Source organism: Macaca thibetana, chromosome 1, assembly GCF_024542745.1.
Source record: "Macaca thibetana thibetana isolate TM-01 chromosome 1, ASM2454274v1, whole genome shotgun sequence".
In the NCBI taxonomy this organism is placed as follows: Eukaryota; Metazoa; Chordata; class Mammalia; order Primates; family Cercopithecidae; genus Macaca; species Macaca thibetana.
Genome location: NC_065578.1, coordinates 31,739,705 through 31,766,166, shown reverse-complemented (window position 1 = coordinate 31,766,166; position 26,462 = coordinate 31,739,705). Strand labels below are relative to the sequence as shown.

The 26,462-nt window shown below is 54.1% G+C and overlaps 2 protein-coding genes across 3 annotated transcripts in view; one reads left to right on the top strand and one right to left on the bottom strand.

The window, feature by feature from the left end:
• YARS1 (tyrosyl-tRNA synthetase 1) overlaps nucleotides 1-2,659 on the top strand; it is a 45,147-nt gene extending 42,488 nt beyond the window's left edge. For both annotated transcript variants that reach the window (XM_050795238.1, XM_050795249.1), the window contains one exon: nucleotides 1,814-2,659. In XM_050795238.1, the coding sequence (XP_050651195.1) occupies nucleotides 1,814-1,924 (111 nt within the window). In that variant the 3' untranslated portion in view covers nucleotides 1,925-2,659. The remainder of the gene's footprint in view (nucleotides 1-1,813) is intronic.
• A 269-nt stretch (nucleotides 2,660-2,928) lies between these two features.
• Nucleotides 2,929-26,462, bottom strand: part of KIAA1522 (KIAA1522 ortholog) — a 34,509-nt gene continuing 10,975 nt past the window's right edge. Inside the window, exons 2-7 of the mRNA XM_050794702.1 lie at nucleotides 9,678-9,848; nucleotides 9,518-9,573; nucleotides 8,838-8,961; nucleotides 8,144-8,257; nucleotides 5,492-8,053; nucleotides 2,929-5,053 (exon numbers count right to left, since the gene is read on the bottom strand). Of these exons, the coding sequence (XP_050650659.1) occupies nucleotides 5,031-5,053; nucleotides 5,492-8,053; nucleotides 8,144-8,257; nucleotides 8,838-8,961; nucleotides 9,518-9,573; nucleotides 9,678-9,848 (3,050 nt within the window). The 3' untranslated portion in view covers nucleotides 2,929-5,030. The remainder of the gene's footprint in view (nucleotides 5,054-5,491; nucleotides 8,054-8,143; nucleotides 8,258-8,837; nucleotides 8,962-9,517; nucleotides 9,574-9,677; nucleotides 9,849-26,462) is intronic.

The window sequence follows — 26,462 nt, the reverse complement described above, 5'->3', positions numbered from 1 at the left end:
AGCAGTAGGAGTTGACTCTCCTCATGGAACTAACACTTATGGGTGACTCTTTCTAGTTAATACCGTGTTTCTTCAGTGAGATAGGTAAGTGCTTCTGGAGGACACTGAGAGTCGTTTCTACTCTCCATCCTCTTGCATGAGGCCATTTGCTTTGCCTACTCCCTCCTTTCCTGGTTTTCTAGGCTGACTTTGTGAATCTCTTTTTTCTGGCTATAAAATAAATTTTAATGGTAGAAAACATCTAAAATATAGGAGAAAAACAAACAGAAAAACCACAATATCCTAGTCCTGCCACCTAGAGATACTAAAGAATGTCATTAGTGATTATTTCCTTCTGGTCTTTTGCTATGCTTGGAGTGATAATACGTTTACAGTTTGTCATGCTAAATGCTGTTTATTAATTAGAAACAGGGTCTCACTCTCACCCAAGCTGGATTACAGTGGTACCATCATAGCTCCCTGTAACCTCAAGCCTGTAAACCTCCTGGACTCAAGTGATTCTCCTGCCTCAGCCTTGCAAAGCACTGGAATTATAGGCATGAGCTACTGTACCTGGCCATGATTTTTATTTTATTTTATTTATTTATTTTTCCTAGATGGAGTCTTGCTCTGTCGCCCAAACTGGAGTGCAGTGGCACAATCTCAGCTCACTGCAACCTCCGCCTCCCAGGTTCAAGCAATTCTCCTGCCTCAGCCTCCTAAGTAGCTGGGATTACAGGTGCCTACCACCACATGCAGCTGATTTTTGTATTTTTAGTAGAGATGGGGTTTCACTATGTTGGCCAGGCTGGTTTCAAGCTCCTGACCTCGTGATCCACCCACCTGGGCCTCCCAAAGCGCTGGGATTACAGGCATGAGCCACTGCTCCGAGCCTCCTGGCCATGATTTCTTTCACGCCTCTAATCCTAGCACTTTGGGAGGCTGAGGAAGGCAGATCGCCTGAGGGCGGGAGTTCGAGACCAACCTGACCAACATGGAGAAACCCCGTCTCTACTAAAAATACAAAATTAGCCAGGCATGGTGGCATATGCCTGTAATCCCAGCTACTTAGGAGGCTTAGGCAGGAGAATCGCTTGAACCTGGGAAGTAGAGGTTGTGGTGAGCCGAGATCACGCTATTGCACTCCAGCCTGGGCAATAGGAGCAAAACTCCATCTCAAAAAAAATAAAAAAAAAAAAATCGAGGGGTTGCACTGTATAGTATTCTACCATAATTGTCAAAATCTAAACTCTTACTAGACATTGAGGTTGTTCTGTTTTTCACTGTTAGAATGATGTGACTGTGACAGATGTCTTGGTGCATAGGCCTTTGCACTTAGGTTTATTTTCTTAAACTAACTCCCTAAAATGAACTTACTTGAGTCAAAAGATGAATGTGAAAGCTTTTGACAAACATCTCTTAGAAAAGCTGAGCCAGCTTACCCTACTGGTATATAAGAGAGTTTTCAGGCTGGGCGCGGTGGCTCACGCCTATAATCCCAGCACTTTGGGAGGCCAAGGCAGGTGGATCACCTGAGGTCGGGAGTTCAAGACCAGCCTGACCAACATGGAGAAACCCCATGTCTAGTAAAAATACAAAATTAGCTGGGTGTGGTGGTGCCTGCCTGTAGTGCCAGCTACTCAGGAGGTTGAGGCAGGAGAATCACTTGAACCTAGGAGGCAGAGGTTGTGGTGAGCCGAGATCACGCCATTGCACTCCAGCCTGGGCAACAAGAGCAAAACTCTGCCTCAAAAAAAAAAAAAAAAAAAAAAAAAGGGGGTTTTCTTGCAGTCCCACCACCATCATTAAAATCATTTTTATCTATCTTGTCCAGGCTGACTTTAAAATTTCTGAGGAGTGCATCGCACAGTGGAAGCAAACCAACTTCATGACCAAGCTGGGGTCCATTTCCTGTAAATCGCTGAAAGGGGGGAACATTAGCTAGCCAGCCCAGCATCTTCCTCCCTTCTTCCACCACCGTGTCATCTGCTCTCTGCAGTCTGCTCCATCCATCACCCATCTGCCCATCTCTCAGGACATGGAAGCAGCGGGTTTGGACTCTATTCGGTGCAGAAATCAGCAATGGGCAGCTCACCCTCCCCGGAACCCAGGATCATCCTGTCTGGCTGCAGTGAGAGACCGACCCCTAACAAGGGCTGGGCCGCAGCAGGGAGTCCAGCCCTACCTTCTTCCCTTGGCAGCTGGAGAAATCTGGTTTCAGTATAACTCATTTAAAAATTTATGCCACAGTCCTTGTAATTGGAAAAATACTGGTGCCCAGGTTTTCTTGGAGTTATCCCAGCAGCTGCGCCTCTAGCTGGGATCCAGTACCTGGACGGGGCTAATTACAGCTTCTCCCCAACAGGAAACTGTGGGATTTGAAAAGGAAAGGGAAGGGAAAACAGAGAACCTAGTGGTCTACCAAGTGGTTGGCAGCTTTCCCAACGTCTGCTTACACTGAGGCTTGGCACTGGGGGGCAGGGCCTGCCCCAGGGCTCTTGGAATTTCCCTTGATCCAGCTAGCCTGGGACATTCCCTAAACCAGCTGCGTGTTAGCATCAGGCAGAATGAATGGCAGGGAGTGATTCTGTCTTCAGAGAGGGTGGGGTACTTCTCCATAAGGCATCTCGGTTCAATCCCCATCATTGTCATAAATTCAAATAAAATGTCTGAACAAGGGTGTCTGGATGTAAGCTGTACCATCTCAGGAGAGAACACAAGTGTGAGGCAGCTGATGGCCCCTCACCTGGTCTGGGGTTTCTTTACCCTGTAATGGGGGGGTGGGGGGTATAAGATGGACAAAACACCTTGACAGTCCCTTTGGCAGTACTAGGCAGAAGAGGCCCATACTTGGGTCCAATGTGTGCAGCAGGCAAAACATTTTCCCTTCTAAATGTGGGCCCAGGCCACTGCCCTGTCCCCCCCACATTAAGAAGCAATAGGCACAGCCAAGTTTCAATCATTTAATGAACCCCTTTAAATGAAACACAGTTTTTTTCATGTGTCTCACTCAGGCTTCAGGGCAGAGGGAATGGATTTTTTGTTTAGACATATCAAAGACTCAAAAATTTAAAGAAATATATATATGTATATATATACTTCTAACATTTTATGGAAATTAAAAATCAGAGGCTTTTGGTCTCTCCATTTGCTTTAGGTCAAGCTCATTTACCTCAGAGGACAAAGAAGGGTTGCCTCTTCTAGACCCTCCCTTCTCCTTGTGTCCTCTGTCCCACCCAGCAGGGAAACAAGCTCAGAAGATCTAACAGGATGAAGAGTTCCAGTAACGTTGGAGGAGGCAGAGGGAAAGAGAAGTCAGGCTTCCTCCCACCTCCAGCCATTCCCAGGTTGCTGCTGCCAGGGCCTGGTTTCATGCAGCTTTGACCCAGTCCTGGATCCTAGGGGGTGGGGTAGATCAGGAGCTCTGAGCAGAACAGTGCTCACCGATTATCCTCTTTACTAACTCAGTGGGCAGGTGCAGCGTACACCCAGCAGCACTCTCCACTGCCCACAGGCAAGGGAAGAAGATTGATTGATTAGCTACGAGGAGAAGATGGTAGTGACCAGCGGAAAACACCCTGGAGAGGGCCAGAGGAGAACCTGGCTCTCACCACATCCCCTCTGTTCCCAGCCTTGGTGAGGGGGCGGAGAGGTCATGTCAACCTCTCTCTTTAGTGGTGAAGCTAAAAGCAAGGTTCCTTGCCAGACTCAAGCCCAAGTCACTGTTGAGGAAAGAGGATCAAGAAGGAAGGGGTGGCCCTGGGGGGCAGCCACGCTGCTGTGGACCCACAGGGGCCAGTGGGGAAGCCAGCTTGCCTAGACAGGTGGCACAGGCTGAAAGTAGGTTAACATTCCCGGAGGAGAGTGCAGTAAGAAAGGCTGATACCTAGGGGACCACGACCCAGCCTGCCCTAGGAGCACTGGATGTCCCTCACTGACTAGGGAAGACTTGAGTATGCACCTGTGGCTTCCCATCCTTGTCACTCGGCATTAGCTCCTCCCAGTGGAACCACCTGTGCTGAAAAGCAGCTGCAGAAAGGACATCCACCGACACGAGGAGAGAGAAAGGTCAGAGAATGAAGTGTGGAGGGCCAGGCCTGGGCCTACTGCTCAAGGAAGCTCTCCCCCTCCAGATGCTCCCTTCCATCCACCTCCTCGGTGCTTGCTCAGCCCAAAGGCTCCTGCCTCTGAAGTGCTGGGTGCCCACCTACCCCAGTGTGGTCAAGGAGGCAAGGGACAGGTGCTTGACACTGCCAAGTACCCCGAGATGACTCTACTGCTCTTCTGCTCACCCATCTCTTTGGGCCCTGGCAGTCTCCTACTTGTCCCCAGCATGGAGCACCTGGCAGAACTGGAAGGCAGGAGGGTGGTTGGTGAGTTGAGGCACAGGAAGGCTAATCCTCTCTGCACCTTTTGTGCTTTGGAATTCCACAGCCCCACCCCTGCCCCCAGCCTAGAGAAGCCTGTGGGAACAAAATGACTTGGCCACCTCCAGGAACCAAGCAAGAGAAGGAGTAAACTGGATTGGGCAGGAGGGCACAGACTGGTCTCAAGCTATGGGCTGGCTGCTGGGGATGGATTCTGCTGCCATGTAAACAGGCCCTTGGAATGCAACTTCCTGGGCCCTGGAGGATGGCCATGCAGCCACTTTTCAAAAGTGCTTTGATTCTGGACTATAGTATGTGCATGGTTTGGACATGAAAAAAAATGAAACTCAGATGAGGTGTCCTGCTCCCAACTCTGCGGCCTCAGGGCCAGCAGGGGGCGCAGCCACCCTCTCCCGCCAGCTACCTCCAAGATGAGGCTAAGGCCAAGACTGAAGCGGCAACTGCCGGAGGTGACCCCATTCGGGAAAAGGCATGAGCGCGGGATGGTTCGGAGGACAGGAGCAACACCAGGCTTGCATAAATATCGAAGGCCGTGGAGGTTAAGGCTGCAGGCGCCCTCTCTATTAGGTTGTGTCTGCTGTATCCTCTCGTCCTTGGAGCTGCTCGGGTCCCTGAGATTGTGTTTCTGGGATGGGTCAGCAGTGCCAGTGAGGTGCCTGGTGGTCAGGCCAGCTCTTTCTGTAAGTCTGGGGGAGAAAAAGAGGGACACTTAGCAAGGGGCCTCCTGGCTTAGTTCTGGCACTAAGAGCCCAACAAGGCATACCCTCACCCAACCTTGTTACCCCTTTTACTATGCCTGCAGCACTGGGCTGGACACCCTACAAATGTTCAGACACTATAATGTAGGTGTCACTGCCCCACACTTTACAATGTAGCTAGGAAGGGCAGGGAAAGATACAAAATTAGCCAGGAATTTGGCTATTGAACCTTGGAATTCAGACACAGTAGGCCTGACACTCACACACCATTCTCTTCCTCTGGGGCCCAGCAAGGGTGATAGCTGGCCCTTCCCAGGCATTCTCAGACCATAAAAGTTAAAGATCCAAGAGCAAATACCCCATGACGGGACTTCAGATTCCCACTTCCCATCATCAGCAATGGGACCCCACCCTAGCCCACTGTACCTGAGCCCGGGAGGCCCATCTTCTCCTCTGGACCCACCAGCTGCACGACACCTCCATTCTCTGCCAGCTCCCCCTTAGTCCTGTCCTGGGTGTGAGGGAGCCCATTGGTGGGAGGAGCAGTAAGGGGTTCAGCTCGAGGGTAACTGGGGGAGGCGGGTGGGGGGACTCCCACAGATGGCTTGCGGGCCACAGGCGGGGGAGCCTTAGGTGACTTCTTTGGGGCCTGGGGTGGCCGCTGCTCTGAGATGCTCCGGAGTTCTGCCACCAGATTCCGCTGGAGGTCAGCCTGGGTCTCAGGGGACATGGGCCGCTCCAGCTGCAGCTTCCTAGTGCCCTTGGAGAAGATGAAGCTGGCCGTCGAGGCAGGGGACTGGGGAGGCCGTGGTTCTGCCTCAGGCGGTCCGTTGGGCTGGGCACTTGAGAGGCCTTCGTTGGCGGCCAGGCTGCAGGCCTTGAGTCGGACGGCAGCATGGAGCCCTGCGGAGGGGGCAGGCACTGGGCTGGCCCGCCCTGACAGGGCCCTTCGTAGTGGTTTCTGGGGGGCCAATGGCCCCAGTGCTGGGGTGGAAGCCCCTGCTGGAGCACCCACAGAGCGCAGCCGCACCATCTGCAGGAGCGAAGGCGTGACCAGGGGCGCACCTACGTCCTCCCTGGGAGGCCCACCGCCCTTGCTGCAGCCCACCGGTTCCTTCTGAGGGAGCCTGGCCACATGCCCTGGGGCAGAACTAGCAGGAGCTGGGGCTGGCGGAGCTGGAGGAGGGTCTGGGCTACCCTGGGGCTGACTCTGCGAAGCAGTAGCTGAGGAGGACGAAGCAGCCGGGGAGCTGACAAGCTCTGGGGAGCCTGAAAGGCCTGCAGCCTCAGGGCTGGCCACAGAGAAAAAGGCCTCCTCAGGTGGGGGGAAGTCAGCCATGGACAGGTCCTGCTCCTCAGGGGCAGGGGGTGGGGGTGGGGGCCAGTTGGGATCTTGGAGGGGCTCCTCAGCAGTCTCTGGGGCAGATGGTGCCTCCACAACCACCTCTGGCTTCTTAGTGGGTGGTGGGGGTGGATGATAAGATGGGGGTGGGGATGGTGGGGGTGACTGGTCTTTGGAGATGACAGGAGACTCCTGCAGTGGGGTCAAGGTTGTCTGGGAAGTGGGAGGGGACTGGGGACTGGCATCAGTGGTAGAAACAGGCCCAGGAACCATAGCAGGGGCGGCTGGAGCAGAGGCAGCTGGGTTAGGGCTCTTGGGCTTGGAGGGAGGTGGAGAGAAGGGGGCAGGCACCTTGGGGTGAGGAGGTATGACAAACCTGTCACCCAGGGGGGTCAACATCTGTGGCCCAGAGCGGTCTGAGGGGGCTGGGTCAGAGGAGGAGGAACATAGAGACGTGAGGGAAGAGGAGACGGAGGCCCCAGGGGAGCGAAGGGACGTGACACGCTCTGGTTTAGGGGGCTGGGCCTTGCCTGGGGAAGCAGGGGGACCTGCCAGGACCTTGGGAGGGAGGGTGGGAGTACCACTTTGGCTCGAGTATCCACTGGAAGGTGAAAGCGTCCGTTCTGGGGAGCGTGGGGGGCGCCGGGAGCCACCCGGAGACAAGCCAGGTACCCAGTTGTTTGCTGGGTTGGGTGGACAGGGTGCTGCCCCCGCCCCTTCTGAGCCACCAGTGGTGGGTGGCCGAGGCGGCTGGGGCTGCTGCTTACGCTCAGGCTTAGGGGGCAACCCTAAGGGCCCATCAGGCACTGCTAAGCCCCGCTGATGGAGGGAGTGGGTCCGGCGGGGAGGGGGTGGAGGCCGCTTCAGCTTACGTAGGGACACACTCCGGCCAGACAACTGCCCACTGCTCCGAATGCTGAGTGTGTCTGAGGCCTCAGCGGTGCTGCCCCCACTGGGGGAGCCCCTCCCACTGCCTCCTTGGGGAGGGGGTGCCATGCTATTGCTAGCCATAGAGCCCTCCGGCTGGCCCTCAGAGCCACCCTTAGAGGAGAGGGTGGAACCGTCAGACACAATGGTGTCGGAGGATTGAGAGTGGCTCCAGGTGTCACTGGAGGAGGACGGGTGGCGGCTGCGGGGCTGTGGGCTGGAGACCGAGGAGAAGCGCCCCAGCGAGCGGACTGAGGCTGGGCTGGCCGAGTGCAGGCTGCAGCGGCTTAGTGTGCGCAGGCTGCAGCGGCCCAGGGCCACCACGTCCACTGTGGGCGGCAGCACAGCATGTGGAATCAACTTCGACAGGTAGGTGGCCTGGGGGGAGATGGACATGGCCGGGCTCAGGGACTCTGCAGGCCCTGCCCCTCCTGTCAATCCAGGCACTGCTAAGGACATGGGCCGGGTCAATGGTGGGGGCCGGGCGCCCGTGGACCGGCCAACAAAGGTGTCATCCCGGTAGACACGGTCAATGTGGCGCTGCAGCATGGCCTCTGTCTCAGCACTAGCCTCCGCCTCTGCCTCCAGCGCCTGCAGGGACACCCGGGCCCCCATCCCTGAGGTGCCTCGGGGGCGGCCGTCCACTGTGGGGATGCGTACAGCATCCAGTGCACCAGGAGCCCGGGGCGTGCCTGGTGCCTCACGCTCATTCCGCAGGCCTGGAAGGGACAGAGAGGAGGTGGGGTCAGCAGAGAGGGATGACCAAGGCTCCCCACCCACCACCACTGCCCTCCTAAACCAGGCCTCACCGAGCTCCTTCTGCACATGCTGCGGGAGTCCTAGCACAGTGCTCCGCCGCTCCCGCCGACGCCGCCCTGACTTTCCAGATTTGGGAAATGAGTCATGGGGTCGGAAGGTGGAGCCTGGGGGCCGGTCGGGGGAGAAAAACTGTTACAGCAAAGGACTCAGGGCACATTCTGCAGGGCACTACTTTTGTAGTAAGAGCTCTGCGAGAAATGATTTCCGCAGTCAAGTAGGTATGGGCAAGGCTAGGTTAAACAAAGCTAGAGGCTTCTTTTCTGTAAGACGTCTGGAAGGCTACTAAGTCAACGATGGTAATTTCCCTTTAGTGATAGCTTATTATTTAGTAAACATATTATTATGTGTTAGTCAGCATGCTAAACATTTGGCATTCATTCCAATAAGATACTTATCCTCATTTTTAGAGAATATCAAACAGAAGTTCAGAGAGGTTAAGGGTTTTCCCAAGGTCACACAGCTGGCACGTAGTTACACCAGGCCTCCAACAGTTAAGATTTTCTAACTCTTAAACTGCTTTATAGTTAGTGTGTATCATGAATGTGCAAGAGGACACAGGGTACCGTGTTTCCCGAATTCATTGAATCAGAGAGCCTGGCGAAACACTGGATAAGGAGGAAAAGAAGCTACAGATGCTGGGACCCAGTGGTGCCCCCCGTCCCTCTCCCCTGCCGGTGAATCCACCTTTGCGCTGGATCATCTCCGAGCGGATGGAGAGCGCGTCCTCTGCTGTGGAGCTCTCGGCCACGTAGGAGGTGGTCTGGCTGCAGGAGGAGATGTTGTCTTCATCCGGCGCCGTCCGTGAGGACTATCAGGGTAGAAGGAGATCAGGCCCTGATCTGGCTGGCGCTGCCTCCTCAAGGCTCCCCAGTGGAACTTTTTTTATTTTTGAGACGAATCTGTCGCCCAGGCTGGAGTGCAGTAGCGAAATCTTGGCTCACCGCAACCTCCGCCTCCTGAGTTCAAGCGATTATCCTGCCTCAGCCTCTCAAGCAGCTGGGATTTTAGGTACCTCCCACCATACCTGGCTAATTTTTGTATTTTTGGTGGAGACAGGGTTTCACCATTTTGGCCAGGCTGGTCTCCAACTCCTGACCTCAAGTGATCCACCCACCTTGGTGTCCCAAAGTGCTGGGGTTACAGGTGTGAGTCACCATGTCTAGCCTCCCACTCGAACTTTTGAGTCACATATCCCCTCCAGCATCACCTAGCACTGAGAAACCCTCGACTGGTCCTCAGGGGTCATTTAGTGTAGCCTTTTGTGATAGAGGAAAGAAACTGAGACCCAGAAATGTTCCAAGATATCCTTGCCAGGGGTCAAGCAGGTAGAGAAGAGTCAGGACTGAGTTGGAGACAGGGCTCACCTGGATACTCTGGGTGTCTCCATGGTCCCAGCCACCCTTGTTCAGTTTCTGTTTCTCTGGAAGACACCAGAAGGGTTTGTTGAGTTAGGCCCCTGACCTTGAGAGCTGACAATGCAGCACTGGAGGGAGGAGAGGGGAGTGGAGTGGAGAGGAAGGTTACCTTGGTGTTGTAGGGAGCGGAGCCCCTCCTGGGCCTGAGTGTGCAGCTCTTCCAGGTGCGGGGGTCGCCCACTGGGGAAGAAGACGTTGTCCTGGTGCTCATCCACTGCAGACCCTGGCCCCTGGCCGGGCCCTACACTTAGACGTTTGTCATTCTCAGCCTTGGCAGAGCCTAGTGGGAGGGAGGAGGAAGGGAAATGAGGCAAAGGCATCTGGGCCCTGCAGGTGCACAGGTACCATGGCAAAGGCACCCACGGTCCCCAGACTGCACACAGCCCTTGCATATACAAGCAATGCCCCCTTCCCCCAGTCTGGACACATAACCCACAGTTCTGCAGTAAACACTCAACACACACAGCCCCCATATACACAAACTACACCCAAGTGTACATAAATCTAAGTACCCATACCACACAAAGGGCCCCATATAAGGCACCACACACAGGGCACACAGGTACACAGGTCTACTGTGTATGTACACAGCACCCACAGACGTCGTTCATGTATATAAACAAAGGGCATCTGAGTATAAACACACGTAGGTACGCACACTGAGCACACCCAGCCCACACGTAAACACAACACCCACAGTCCCTGCTCTGTATATACACAAACAGTAACCAAGTATATACACGACTGTGTACTCACACATCACTCAGGGCCCCACAAAAGACATCCCGAGTATACACATAGCCCATAGCAAATACATTGCTCTCGCCTCCATACCCAAAACCCCACTTCACAGGAAAACAAACCACCCTTTTCATGCCACCGCTTGACCCAGGTCCAGGAAGAAGACACCATGGGAAATCAGGAAGGAGAGCTGGCATGAGTTACAACCAGATTCCCAGAAAATCCTAGGGGGGATGCAGACCAGGGAGATAACTTCCTGGGTCCCCTACTTACCCATGTGTCTGCCCCTTAGTGGAAAGATGGGCAGGGGAGGGGAGAAGAAAGACCCAGGCCCCTCCACCCGCCCAAGGGAGCTCCAGTCTCTCTTGGGGAAATAGTCCCAGGTATCCCCCTCTCCTGGAGGCCCTGGCCCTGGCCCTGGCCCTGGCCCCTGCTGCAGAGGAGCCAGAGATCCATTACAAAGGATCCTGTTACAAGCCCCGCCTGTGGAGGGGCTGGCCATCTAATCCTGGGGATGGGGGGCTGTGTCAGCACTTTGCAGCCCCAGCCCCCCTTTAAATGAAACCCACAACATAAGCAAAAGCACTGGAAGGGTCATGTGACCTTGGTAGCACCTTATAAAGCGACAGGAACAAAACAAGCCCTTTAAAGGGCCATGCCCCAGGAGCAGGGTCCTCAGTTCAGAAACCTGCCTTTCCTCCTCCCTCAGCCCATTCGTCAACAGCCACAGCTCCTGCCCCAGGGAGTCTGCAGGAATCCCACAGGTCAGAGCTAGGAGGCCCCCAACAGATCTGACCAGAGCAGTGTCCTAGATCCCCAGATTTTGCCAGTGGGGAAGTGGTTCAAAGGGGCAAGGCCTTGCCTAAGGTCACCCAGCAATAGGAGTCAGACAGACCCTGGACTCAACTCCAGGTTTCCAGAGGGGACTCATGGATCACACGCAGACTGGGGGCCCCCAACCCTCAAAAGTCCAATAAACTCTGGTCCCTATGTCTTAATCCAGGACTGAAAGCCCAATTCCTAGGAGAAGGAAGGAGGAACAGGCCTCTCCCTCCAAAACTTCTCCATTCCCAGGCCTCTAAACAAGATTTCACTGAGCAGGCTCCCCAACTTGCAGTGGTACTACTCTCCTCTCTTCTGGGCTGTCCACGTCCCGTCCTCCCCGGCACACTACAAAGGCTAGTACATCTTGACTGGGAGGCTGTACCCAGTAAAGTGTGGGTACCCCGGCAGGGAGGCAAGTCTCGCGGGAGGGCTGCAGGCTTCAAGGTCAGAGACACCTGGATCCATCCTCCCAAGCCACAAGCAGGGCCCAGACAAAGGCAGCAACAAAGCGGCTGGACAAAAGCACAGCCGGACGGGAGATTCTGGCCTCATTATCAGCCCCCAGCCCCCAGCCCCCACCCCATTACTCTTGCCCAGTCTTGATCCCCCATTCTACATAAGGGTCTGGCAAAGGGAGGCATCGAGCATCCCTCCCCTCCCCCCAAGCCACACCCACTCACCCTTCTTCTTAAACAGCCCTAGGAGCGCCGGGAGGTGGCGGCCCACGAACACCACCATGACTGCGGGCGCCACTCGGGATGTTCCCTATCCCACCCAGCGTCTCCAGAGCAGAGTGCGGGGCGTGCCTTCACTGTAACCCAGCACTATGGGGATGTGAGCCCTCCCGCCCAGCCGCAGAGCGCCGGCTCCAGGCAGAGGAGGGGGAGGGGCTGCTCTCCAGGTCCTCCTCCCACCTTCGCCACTGATCCCGCCCATCTGCCGACCCCGCCCCTCAAATGGGGTGCAGAGGCACAGAAAGGAAACTGCGGCCAGGAGTCCGTGGGTGTTCTGCTTCAGTAGAGTATGATTAGGAGGAATGAAGATACTCAATCCAGTAGCGGATCACTCATCCTGCCCCCAAGTCCAGAGTTAAGGCAGGGGTCCCAGCTGCCAGATGGTAGGTGGAGGGGCCACCAGACTAGACTTGGCAGAGTGCCCACCTGTAAGCCTCCTGGCTGGCTAGAGTAATTCCCTGGGGAAAGAGCTCAGAGCCTGTAGCAGCCAGGCAGGAGCCCAGAGCTGCTAGTGGGATGGCAAGGCTGTGGGCAGAGGCCCCCAGAGGGGCAGGGGCCAGTCCCAGGACACAGTCCTGGGAAGCCAGGGAGATGCCCAGAGCAGAACCACAGTGGCTGGAGGTACAGCCCCTCATACATATGTTCAGCCCCACACTTTCCACAGGACTTTCTTCCTACTTTGGCAATGTGACATCAGAAGCCCAGAGAAACATAGTGAACTCTCCAAGATCACACTTAATCTTGCAGAGGCTCGACTTCAAAGCAGACCTCCTTCTCCCCTAGCCTGAATTCTTCACATTGGCCCCACTCTGTCAGTGATTCTGTCCTGGATCACCAGGCAGGGAGAACAGAATTAGCCAAGAAACAGCCCATGAGTGAAGGCAGTAAAAAAGGAGGTGAGGTGGAGAAGTACTGGGAAGGAAGTCAGGTCCAGGTTCAAATCCAGCTCCATCACACAAGTCATGACCTCATATGAAAACAAGGCCAATAACCCCTCTCTTTAAGATTGCTGTGGCTCACGCCTGTAATCCCAGCACTTTGGGAGGCCAAGGCGGGCAGATCACTTGAGGTCAGGAGTTCGAGATCAGCCTGGCCAACATGGTGAAACCTTGTCTCTATTAAAATTAAAATTAAAAATTAGCTTGGTGTGGTGGTGCATGCCTATAATCTCAGCTACTTGGGAGGCTAAGGCAGGAGAATCTCTTGAACCCGGGAGCCGGAAGTTGCAGTGAGCCAAGATCCCACCACTGCACACCAGCCTGAATGACAGAGCGAGACTCCATCTCAGAAAAAAAAAAAAAAAAAAAAAAAACAAGATGGTTGTATCCATTCATTTGATCAGCAAACATGTATTAACCTAGTACTAGGGACTATAGTTAATGGAGAAGAACTTTATCTTGCTCACCAGTTTATCCCCAGAGTCAAAATCAGTGCCTGGAACATGTTTTTTTTGTTGTTGTTGGTTTTTTTTTTGAGACGGAGTCTTGCTCTGTCGCCCAGGCTGGAGTGCAGTGGCCGGATCTCAGCTCACCGCAAGCTCCGCCTCCCAGGTTTACGCCATTCTCCTGCCTCAGCCTCCCGAGTAGCTGGGACTACAGGCGCCCGCCACCTCTTCCGGCTAGTTTTTTGTATTTTTTAGTAGAGACGGGGTTTCACCGTGTTAGCCAGGATGGTCTTGATCTTCTGACCTTGTGATCCGCCCCTCTCGGCCTCCCAAAGTGCTGGGATTACAGGCTTGAGCCACTGCGCCTGGCCATGGAACATGTTATGAGTTGACTTCAAAAAATATTTGATGAATACATGGATGAGGTAAACTAACAATGTAATTTTGGGAAGTGAAGACTCCAGAGCCGTGACAGGAAGGTTTGGTGGGGCCGGAGGGGAGAGTGGTTTAGTTAGGTTGTCAAGAAAAGTCCCTCTAAGAAAAGAATAGGCTGGGCACAGTGGCTCACACCTGTAATCCCAGCACTATGGGAGGCAGAAAGATGGCTTGTGGTCGGGAATTCAGGATCAACCTGGGCAACAAGGCAAGATCCCATCTCTACAAAAAACTTTGAAAATTACCCAGGCATGGTGACACACACCTGGGGTCCCAGCTATTGTGAGGCTAAGACAGGAGGATTGCTTAAGCCTGGGAGGTTGAGGCTGCAGTGAGCCATGTTCCAGCCACTGCACTCCAGCCTTGGTGACAGGCATCTTTAAAAAATTAAATCAGGCCGGGCATGGTGGCTCACGCCTGTAATCCCAGCACTTTGGGAGGCCGAGGCAGGCGGATCACGAGGTCAGGAGGTCGAGACTATCCTGGCTAATATGGTGAAACCCTGTCTCTACTAAAATACAAAAATATTAGCCGGGCGTGGTGGTGGGCGCCTGTAGTCCCAGCTACTCAGGAGGCTAAGACAGGAGAATGGTGTGAACCCGGGAGGCGGAGCGTGCAGTGAGCTGAGCTCGCACCACTGCACTCCATGGAGCCTGGGCGACAGAGCGAGGTTCCCTCTCAACAACAACAACAAAAAAAATAAAATTGGCCAGGCGCGGTGGCTCACGCCTGTAATCCCAGCACTGTGGGAGGCCGAGGCGGGCAGATCACCTGAGGACAGGAGTTTGAGACCAGCCTGGCCAACATGGTGAAACCCTGTCTCTACTAAAAGGACAAAAAAATTAGCCGGGTGTGGTGGTGCACACCTGTAATTCCAGCTACTCAGGAGGCTGAGGCAGGAGAATCACTTGAACCCAGGAGGCAGAGGTTGCAGTAAGCCGAGATCCCGCCACTGCACTACAGTCTGGGCAAGAGTGAGACTCTGTCTCAAAAATAAATAAATACAATAAAATAAACAGAAAAGGACATTGGAACTGAGACTTGCATACTGAGGAGCCAGTCAGGGCAGGTACCTGGGGGAGAGTCTTCTAGACAGGCTACAGCAAGTGGAAAGGCCTTGAGGCAGGAGTGGTGGGTTTCAGGGAAGACAGAGGAGGCCAGTATGGCTGGAGGATTGAGCAATGGAAAGAATGGTAGGAGACAGAATCAGAGGAGAGCAGGTGCCAGGTAAGGCTAGGCCCCATACGCCTTGAGGGTTTCAGCTGGGTAGTGACACTTAAAAAATATTCCGGGGCCGGGCGCGGTGGCTCAAGCCTGTAATCCCAGCACTTTGGGAGGCCGAGACGGGCGGATCACGAGGTCAGGAGATCGAGACCATCCTGGCTAACACGGTGAAACCCCGTCTCTACTAAAAAATACAAAAAAAAACTAGCCGGGCGAGGCGGCGGGCGCCTGTAGTCCCAGCTACTCGGGAGGCTGAGGCAGGAGAATGGCGTAAACCCGGGAGGCGGAGCTTGCAGTGAGCTGAGATCCGGCCACTGCACTCCCGCCTGGGCGACAGAGTGAGACTCCGTCTCAAAAAAAAAAAAATATTCCGGGCCAGGCGCAGCGGCTCAAGCCTGTAGTCCCAGCACTTTGGGAGGCCGAGACGGGTGGATCACGAGGTTGGGAGATCGAGACCATCCTGGCTAACACGGTGAAACCCCGTCTCTACTAAAAAAATACAAAAAACTAGCTGGGTGTGGTGGCAGGCGCCTGTAGTCCCAGTTACTCAGGAGGCTGAGGCAGGAGAATGGCATAAACCCGGGAGGTGGAGCTTGCAGTGAGCTGAGATCCGGCCACTGCACTCCAGCCTGGGCGACAGAGCAAGACTCCGTCTCAAATAATAATAATAATAACATTCCGGCCATGCACGGTGGCTCACATCTGTAACCCAGCACTTTGGGAGGCTGAGGCAGGTGGATCACTTGAGGTCAGGAGTTTAAGACCAGCCTGACCAACATGGTGAAACCCCGTCTCTACTAAAAACACAAAAATGAGCTGGGTGTGGTGGCGGTGTGTACCTATAGTCTCAGCTACTCAGGAGGCAGAGGGGACAGAACTGCTTAAACCCAGGAGGCAGAAGTTGCAGTAAGCTGAGATCACGCCATTGCACTCCAGCCTGGGTCAGAGTGAGACTCCATCTCAAAAAAAAAAAAAAAAAAAAAAAAAAATTCTGGGCTAGCACTGTGGCTCACACCTGTAATCCTAGCACTTTGGGAGGCTGAGGCGGATAGATCACCTGAGATCAAGAGTTCGAGACCGGACCGGGCGTGGTGGCTCACGCCTGTAATCCCAGCACTTTGGGAGGCCGAGGTGGGTGGATCACTTGAGGTTGGAAGTTCGAGACCAGCCCAACCAACATGGAGTAACCCTGTCTCTACTAAAAATACAAAATTAGCCAGGCATGGTGGCGCATGCCTATAATCTCAGCTACTGGAGAGGCTGAGGCAGGAGAATCACTTGAACCCAGGAGGTAGAGGTTGCGGTGAGCCAAGATCACGCCATTGCACTCCAGCCTGGGCAAGAAGAGTGAAACTCCATCTCAAAAAAAAAAAAAAAAGAGCTCGAGTTCCAGACCAGCCTGGCCAACACAGTGAAACCTCATCTCCACTAAAAAAAAGTACACAAAGGCCGGGTGTGGTGGCTCACGCCTGTAATCCCAGCTACTCGAGAGGCTGAGGCAGGAGAATCTCTTGAATCCAGGAGGCAGAGATTGCAGTGAGCCAAGATCACAGCCATTGAACTCCAGCCTGGGCAAGACAGCAAAAAAATTCCATCTCAAAAAAAAAAAAAAAAAAAAAAAAAAAGGTTTCCTGGGAGGCTGGGCTTAAGCCCAGGAGTTCGAGGTTACAGTGAGCTATAATTGTGCCACTGCACTACAGCCTGGGCAACAGAGTAAGTCCCTGTCTCTAAAAAAAAAAGTAAATATATAAAAATAAAACTTAAAAAAAAAAAAAGATTCCCCTGGTAACTCTAAAAAGCACAGCAGAGACTGTGAAAGAGAATCTGTGAACTATATATATGTATCTGTGCAGTATCCCACCAGCCGTGCCTAAGGACACCCCTCTGTCATAGCACCTTTCTCTCTGAGTCTCTAGGGAACTAAAAATTCACAGAGGCTCCCAAGCAACACAACCCCCCTGCAGTCCCTTCCCCATTTGCTGCCACCCTAGCACTGGCCTCTGAGACTACTCAAGTACAAGCTGAGGTCTTACTCTCCAGAGAACAAACATTTGTGGAGCTGAATCGTCACATCAACAAATCAATGAGATCTAAACAACAATCCTAAGAAGTAGGCACTTTTATTCCTATTTTATAGAAGAGGGAATGGAGACCAGAGGGAGCAAGCATTATAAAGCTGCCCTCTCTGGCCTCCACGGTATAAATGGCAAATCAGTATTCTCAAAACAACTTGAATCCAAAAGTCATGTTCTGTTCACTGTGCCAGCTACAAACCTGATCTCCCCTCTGAAAAAGGGTCATGGCACTCTACAAATTGGAGGTTTCTTGACCACCTACTGTCCCCACTATTCCCCTCTTAGGCCAGATCCACCCACCCTTCTTATCAGTCTCACACAAACAGAAAAGACCAGTAGACCGACATTTGCAGGGTGATTAATTCATGCCAGGCACCATGCCAGGTCCTGGTGAAAGGCAAAATGCAGTCTCTGTCCTCATGGGTCTTACAAAAGTTCTTCGAGGCAGGTACTGGAAGGTACTTTCCTAGTAATTGATCATGGGCCTATGAGGCTCAGAGAGCTAGGTGACTTCCCAAACTCTGGCTGGCTCTAAAACTGGAGCCTTTCACCACACCGGACAGTCATCCTCAGCTACCCTCTAAGCAGGGAAACTAAGGGCTGAGTTCCTGTCAAGACAGGGATAGAGGAACATCAGCTCATCAAGGTCCCAAGCCCACAGCTGGCAGTCAGGGCCACAGCTGCAAATTCCCAGAAATCCAAGGGCTTACATTCGATAACATCTGGTTGCCCCAGCAACACCCCTCCCCCTCCCCACCCAAGTCAGAGCCCGCAGCCTCTCGGAGTCACCCCAGATCTATACACCTGTGGCTTGGTTGGGGAGGGGCTCAACAACCTGAGTCTCAGGTGACTGGGAAGGGTACTTCACAAAGAAACTGAGGTCCAGAGAGTGGAAAGACCTTGCCCACAGCCACACTTAGAGTCCTTGTTCCAGGGCTTTCTGCCCTGGCAATCCAGAGGTGCAGCCTAGGGCTGAGGCCATGAGGGAAGCACCCCATACCGCACCTCCATCCCCAACCTGCCTGGGGGAGGAGGCTTCCTGGATCTGAGAAGACACTGCTTCTGGTGGCCACGTCCCCAGCACACAGGGCACACCGGGAAGCACACTTGCGGGCTCCTCAACTCAGACAGTTTACCAGGGCAGAGACTCGGGCAGCAGGCAGCGTCCCACTGAACCCGGGAGGCAGAGGTTGCAGTGAGCTTAGATCATGCCACTGCACTCCAGCTTAGGTGACAGAGCAAGACTCCATCTTGAAAAAAAAAAAAAATTAGCCGGGTGCCCTGCACAGGTGGGCACTCTCAAAACCACACCCACATGGCCGGACACCGTGGCTCACACCTGTAATTCCAGCACTTTGGGAGGCCAAGGCGGGCGGATCACGAGGTTAGGAGTTCAAGACCAGCCTGACCAACATAGTGAAACCCCGACTCTACTAAAAATACAAAAATTAGCCAGGTGTGGTGTCAAGCTCCTGAAATCCCAGCTACTCAGGAGGCTGAGGCGGGAGAATTGCTTGAACCCGGGAGGCGAAGGTTACAGTGAGCCAAGACCACGCCATTGCACTCCAGCCTGGGTGACAGAGTAAGACTCCATCTCAAACAAACAATAATAAACACCCATAAAGCACACCTAAGCCACCCTAGTCCCTGCCTTCCTCACCCGTGAGCGACTGCACAGACCCACACACGGCCTGCCAAGGGGCTGTGTGTACAGAAAAACAGGTGTGTGTAGCCCCTACTCAGGGGCTTTCCAAAGCCTAGGGAAAGGGCAGAATGGGGAGGGAGCCCCTGCCTCCCAAGGCCATGCACATGCGCACACACTTTCTTGGCAACATCCTCCATGGGGTGAGGCCTCAACCTGCCCCATTCCAGAGCAAGGGGCGGGGGTGGTGGCGCGCCCACAGCCAGGCAGGCCTGACTCAGGGGAGAGGAATGAGGGGGGAGGGCACAGCTGTCCAGGTGGCCTTGCTCAGGAGGCTGAACCCTCCAAAGCCAACCCAGCCCCCAACTCCCTACTCCTGTCCGAACTGTCCCTGGCCAGCCCATGAGCCAGAATCCTGGGTGTTCAGAGGCCCCTAGCCTCAACCCCTCACTGTACAGGTGGACAAATGAAGGGCCCCTGCCCCCCCGCCGTTACACATTCTAGAAGCAGAAGCAGAAACCAGAATGTTTGTAGATTTTATTCCCAAAGAGGCAAGACAAAGGAAAACGAGCATAACAAACTTTCAGGTGGAGGCACTTTATGGTTCTCAAAACACTTTCTCTTTTACTGTATCGCAGAACACCTAACAAGAAAGTTAAAAGGCAGTAGTTTCCTTTTTACAAATGAGCACCAGGAGGCTCAAGGGAAAGTGACTAACTTGCTCAAGGTCATCCAACCAGGGAGTGGTTGAACCTGGGTCTCACTCCAACAACCTTAGTGATCCTAAGTCTGAGAAAGTTAATGGGTAAGGGAGGTTGAGGGGTGGGGGCACGACCTCAATCCCTGCCCAAAGAAAGTGGGGGCACTGTACCCCACCTGTGCGGGAATCCCCCTCCTTCCTTCCCTTGGTGTCCAGCCCCACCCCAGCAGGGACAGAGCTGACAGGCCGGTTCTAAGGTAAATAATGGGGGGCAGGGAGTACCCAGAGCAGGGAGGGGAGGAGCCCATCCCACGGGGTGCCCTGGGGGAACAGGCAGTAGTGCACGGAGGAATTAGCTACAATAATATTAATAAATGTCCTAATGAGTTTCTGGGCAGTATTTGCTCCCAGCAATGACATAATAATCCCTTTCAGCCAAGGCACAATTCTAACTTTCCATAGCCCTTTCCTTAGTTCCTTCAAGGCATGATTATCCCCATCTTATGGATGCCAGAGGCAGCCACCACAGAGTAGGGAGAAGAAAGAGCGGGAATCAGGAGGTCTGGATTCCAGGCCTTGGATGAATGAATTGGCCTCTCTGGGCCTCAGTCCCCTCATCTGTAATGTGGGACTAATACCCACCTCACAGAGTGCCTGGGAACCTTAAAGAAAGCCACACAATCTAGTGTAAACCCTGACCCCAAGGGTCAGAGACTTGCCCAAGGTCACACTGCCAGTAATGGCAAAGGCAGGATGTGAGCCCAACTCTGACTCATGTTCTTCCCATGCCACCAGCAGCCTCCTCTCCCCTCTACTCTAGCTCTCTTCAAATCTCAAGTAGGGTTAAGGGCCATTAAGATAAGGTCTGATAAGGAACACTTGACATCAGCTCCCTATCTCTCCTCAGTGATACCCCTCCATCTGGCAGCCCTAACCCCTCAGTTTGGGAGGGAAGGGAATTCCAGGCCCAGACCAGATCTCACTGCCCTGAAGTGAGGAGTCCCAGGTTGGAGCTTGCATTTCCCCTTAATTGCAACATGATCCTGAGCCAGGCACTGTGCTTTTCTGGGCCTCAGTTTCTTCATCTGAGATGTGGTGGGGGTTGGAGAGATGATCTCCAAAGAGCTCTCACCATGGATGACTCTGCCCCTAGAAGGATGGGGGGTCAGTGGTTCCCTGCTTTGAGTTGGGGCCTGGGGCAGCAAGGAGATTCTGCTTATCTCAGATCCCTCAGATCAAAGAGAGCTGGACCAGCCTCTTATCTGGAAGCCCAGGGCTCCCACAAGCAAGTCACCCAAGCAGTTGGTCACAAGTCTCCCCACAAGAAAGGGGAGGAGACATGGGGGGAATGGAGGAGGGAGCCTTCTCCAGCTGTGGAACCTACCAAAGACCCCAGACTCCAAGAAGTTAAACCTCCAGGTCTACAGGCAAGGGGAGGGATGAAAAGAATTCCAGATGTTCTGACTCCAGCAGTCCCTTCACTCAGTCTCCCCATGTGCACGATGGGAACAATAAATCCAACCAGAAGGAGTGCCACGTGTGTAAGCTTGACCGTGCAATGCGTGGGAACAGGAAGAGGGCAGGTCTTCCTAGGCTACCAATTCACACCCACCACTATTCCCCAACCCGCCCAGAACCAAGTGCCCAGCTAGCCTTTGGAGGGGAGAGTTGGGTGGATCCCTGAATGCCAAGACCAAACACTCCTGGCAGGTTACAGTGTCTTTCCAGCAGTCAGGAGGCCTCACCTCATACACCTTCACCCTTCTCTACCTTCCAAGGGCATTTGATCCGAGGGATCAACCCTTCCTTGAGTCTTGATTTCCCCTTCCCACTTGCTCCCTCTCTAAGCGCTTGGAGGCTTTAATGCTTAGTCCTCGACCCATAACCCTCCCCACAGTGCTTCCTCCACTAGTCCTCTCTACATAGTCCAAATCCCTGGGGGCTGCAGGCTTTCTCTGCCCAGAGGACGCGCAGGCACCTCCATCATAAGATGACACCCTTCTATTCCTAAACGGATGAAGGGCACAGGCTTTGTAATGTGACAGGCTTGAGTTTGAATCCAGATTCAGCCATCTCCTTGCTGTGGCCTTGAGAAAGTGACTTCACTTCTCTGAACTCCAGCCTCCTCATCTCTAAAATGGGAGAATAGCCTGTCGCTTGTGGGACTGTTGGAGGACAAAGGACAAATGAACTAACTGATGTAAAGGGACAGCATAGGGCCTTATTTTTATCTTTGCTACCATCTCCCAGCCAAGCAGCCTCAAGCACAGCTCCCTCTGGCCCTTACTCTCAACATCTGGTTAATCCCAAGTCTTATCAATTCAGTCACTTCCTCCGAAGTCTCTCTCTGTAGCTGCCACTCCTCTCCACTCCCACAGCCCGCACCCTGTCCCCAGCCCTCACCTCATCACCTCTCCCCTGGATTACTGCAACAGTCTCTCAGCCTCCACTCTCACCACCCCACCCCTCAACCTGTCCTGCCTGCACCTGCCCCCACCCTAGAGCCATCTTCCTAACACCCCATTTTTGTAGACTCCTCCCCCTTGCTCAAACACCTTCACTGGCTCCCTATGGCCTGCAGACTCCAGACCTCTCTCCCTGCCTTGTACTCTCTCCCTCCTTCTCTCACAGACTAATGAAATGATTACTTATACTGGCACTTGAGTACTTATACTCAAGCTCCAGTCCCCACCTGGGCCTGTCACAGCAGAGGCTGACGCTGAGGATGACTTAGGATCCTCAGCACAAGTAAAACCAAAGGTACTGAGGTCTACATTCCCAATGGAACCTCAAGAAAAGGACCCTCGGCTACTTTTCCCTCCCACCTCCATGTTCAGTCTCAACTCCATTTGTTTTTTGTTTTTGAAATGGAGTCGTGTTCTTGTCACCCAGGCTGGAGTGCAGTGGCACAATCTCGGCTCGCTGCAACCTTCACCTCCTGGGTTCAAGCGATTCTCCTGCCTCAGCCTCCCAAGTAGCTGAGATTACAGGTGCCTGCCACCATGCCTGGCTAGTTTTTGTATTTTTAGTAGAGACAGGGTTTCACCATATTGGCTGGGCTGGTCTCAAACTCCTGACCTCAGGTGATCCACCCACCTCAACCTCCTAAAGTGCTGGGATTACAGGTGTGAGCATCCAGCCCATTCTTTTTTTTTTTTTTTGAGACAGGGTCTCTGTCACCCAGACAGGAGTGCAGTGGCACGATCGGTTCACTGCAGCTTTGACCTCCCAGGCTCACATAATCCCCTCACCTCAGCCTCTCAAACTACTGGGACCAAAGGCACATGTGCCACCATGCCCAGATAATGTTTTATTTCTTGTAGAAATGGGGGGGGTCTCGTCATGTTGCCCCAAGCTACTCTCGAACTCCTGGGTTCAAGTGATCCTCCCACCTCAGCCTCCCAAAATGCTGGGATTACAGGCATGCGCCACCTCACCTGACCTCAACTCCATGCCTTTGCTCACAACCATACCCCACAGCTGAAACAAATCCCTGGTTATCTCATTTAACCAACAATTTAGGACTAATTTCAATCCTGTGGTTACTTCAAATACCAATTAGGACCATCTCCTCAGTTTTCTTTTCTTTTTTTTTTTTTTTTTTTTTTTTTTTGAGACGGAGTCTCGCTCTGTCCCCCGGGCTGGAGTGCAGTGGCCAGATCTCGGCTCACTGCAAGCTCCGCGTCCCGGGTTTACGCCATTCTCCTGCCTCAGCCTCCCGAGTAGCTGGGATTACAGGCGCCCACCACCTCGCCTGGCTAGTTTTTTGTATTTTTTAGTAGAGACGGGGTTTCACCAGGTTAACCAGGATGGTCTCGATCTCCTGACCTCGTGATCCGCCCGTCTCGGCCTCCCAAAGTGCTGGGATTACAGGCTTGAGCCACCGCGCCCAGCCATCTCCTCAGTTTTCTAAAGCTGACCCCAACCCAGAAGGCTTTTGATAGATAGCCTAGAATATTTCCTAGCCCCCACACTTAATTTCTGTGTTGTCTTGACATTGCTTTCTAATTTTTTTCAGAACGCCTTAAAGCCTGAGTTGAGCCATGAGTTTCAGCAAGAGCTAGAAGCTCACAAGTGTTCCTGGAAGCCCCAGGCCACTTCCTCAAGGGCCAGTAGGCAAGAGACTATAAACACAGCCTTCTTATCTTCTCTCTCCTCCATCACAAATGGTCACAAGTCTGGGCCCACAGTTAGTTCCTAGGAAACCATCAGATCGGAGCGACCATCAGAGGACAGATGAAGAGCCCCAGTCCTGCCCCCTCAGTGCAGATTCTATGAGACAGGTAGGCAGTCAGGACTTTCAGGACTGCTGGGGCAGGGAGAGTGCTGGAAGGTCCTAGAGATTCTACCTTCTGAGAAATCCTCAAAGAGCCTAACTGAACTTAGTTAACCGTTTTCTTATTGTCATTTTGATTACATTACTACCTCAAACCACCATAGGCAAATGACCTTGGACAAGTCCCTCTTTCCTGGACCTCAGTCTCTTCATCCAGGAAATGGATAGCCAGAATGGTAAAGGTCCCAAGAAATCACCTAGGGCCCCTGATTTCATAGACAGGGCTCCTGTAGGAGCCAGGGTGATCAAGAGAAGTGAAAGGAATCTGCTCAAGGTCACCAGGGCCTATTCCAGAGCCTCATTGAGAGGAGAGGTCTCCCACTTCCCAGCCCAGGCTCTTTCCACCACCCCCTCCATGGAGCGATGAGATCATCAAGCTCTGGTTCAGAATCTCTAGGAATGTGGGCCATCCTGGGAATACACCCCTAGATTCTCCCACCACAGCAGGGTCCCCTTCACCCCACCTCTTCTGGGATTTCCTCACTCCCCCAGACCAACAGGTATCCCTCAGGTGCCTGCCTATGTTGAAGACCCTCTATCTTGGGGAGAGGGGAATGGAACCATCACCCTGCCCTTCCCCCATCTCTGGATTCACCAGTAAGAAAACTAGGCACTCTCGATAGCCCCTCCTTCAGCACCCCTCGGGGATAGCCTGAACTGCCGCACTTGGGGGAAACAGGAATCCCATCTCCTGGGGTTGGAGGCCTTCCCCATTCCCTCCCCTCCCCCTTGGAGCCTGGAATGTGACCCGCGGAGGGATCCCGCAGCAGCCGGCAAGGGCTGCGTTCCAGCTGGGTGGCTGCATTGAAAGGGGGAGATGCGGCGGCGACCTCGGGGACCGCGGGGACGGGGGGCGGGGGAGGCGGGGAGAAATCGCGGTGGCGCGGGTGGGGGCAGGGAGGGAGCCAAGAAAACCAGTCCGACTCCCGATCGCGCCAGATGGAGGCGGTCCCGAGCCTCCAGCCCCGGGTTTCCAGCTTCTCCCTTCCACCTTTGTCTCCCCTCCCTCCTACAAACTTTCAGCCTTCAGCCTGTTGGGGGCTAAGATCTGGGGAATAAGCGTGTGTGTTCGAGTGCCTTAGGGTCTGCTGTGAGCCTGAGTGCGAGTCCGGTTGGTTGTGCAGTTACGAATCTGTGTGTACATCTGTGTGCCTAAGACGCTGGGCAACTGTACCCACATGACCGATGTGTGTGAACGACTGTGCCTATGTGTCTGGATCTGCGCGTGGGTGTAGCTCGTGTGGCTGTGTAAACCGCATGTATAGGTATACATGTACCTGTGTCTCAGGCTCTGTGCGTCCTACTGCGATGGTACGAGGGTGTGGGTGTGATGGTGTATGTGATCCTGTGTCTGCGTGTCCGTACATCTGAGTGGGTGTTGTGCGTGTGACTGTATAAACTGCGAACATGTACGTGTGCCCGCCGGTGGGTATTACCGTGTACGTGTGTCTCCGTGTGCCTGTGAGGGGTGGGGTCTGCGCGGGGATTCCCGAACCCCCCACACTCACTCTAGGCCCCGGGAGAGGGCAGCGGCGGTGGCGACGGCCGCAGCAGGGACCCTTCTCCCTGCCTGCCCCGCCCCCACCCCGGCCCCTACCTGCCGGCCTCTTCGCCGACCGCCCGAACCGCCAGAAGCTGCGGACCCGGGGACCGCTGGGGGCCTTCCTCTTGTGGTGTGAGTTGCCCATGGCGGGCGCGGGAGCCGGCGCGGGAACCCAAGCGCGGCCCAGCCAGCCCGGCCGCCGGGCCCGCAGCCCCGGGAGGGAGGCAGCGAGACTCGCGGGCGGGCACCGCGGGCGCCCCCAGCCCCAGCGCGACCACGCCCCCGAGCTCTGCGGCCAATGGCCAGACAGGGGGCGGCACCGGAGGAGGGGCGGGGCCTGGCGCGCATCCCGTTGGCTCCGCCCTCCCGGGACCTGGGAGACCTGCTGAGCCGCCCAGCCTAGGGCGCACAAGGGAAAGCCGGGCCAGTCCAGGTGGGGCAGGTGGGTTGCCCGCTCTCTCAGCCCAAAGGCTACCGCTCTGAGGAGAGCAATGGAGCTGGGAGAACGCCGATCCGGAGCCCTGCTGCAGTTAGAATCCACGAGCCACCTCCCCATGAGTGTCACGTGCCTGTGTGTACAAATGTATCAAGCTGACTGTATTTCTGTAGTTACAGTGTTCAAAATAGTAGCACCCTTTTACTTAGTGTTTACTATGTGCCAGGCTCTGTGCTAACCGCTTTCGTGCATTACTTCATTTTATCCACAAGACAATTGTGTAAGGTAGGTCTTTTTTTTTTTTTTAGACCAAGTCTCACTCTCGCCCAGGCTGGAATGCAGTGGCACGATCTCGGCTCACTGCAACCTCCGCCTGCCGGGTTCAAGCGATTCTCCTGCCTCAGCCTCCCAAGTAGCTGGGACTACAGGCGCGCGCCACCACGCCCAGCTAATTTTTGTAATTTTAGTACAGATGGGGTTTCACCATGTTGGTCAGGCTGGTCTCGAACTCCTGACCTCAGGTGATCTGCCTGCTTCGGCCTCCCAAAGTGCTGGGATTACAGGTGTGAGCACCCCACCCGGCCTGTTAAATATTTTTTTAACCAGCCTGGCCAACACGGTGAAACCCCATCTCTACTAAAAATACAAAAATTAGCCAGGCATGGTGGCGCACACCTGTAATCCCACCTACTCAGAAGGCTGAGGCAGGAAAATCGCTTGAACCCAGGAGGTGGAGGTTGCAGTGAGCCAAGATCACACCACTGCACTCCAGCCTGGGAGATAGAGCAAGACTCTGTCTCAAAATATGTGTGTGTGTGT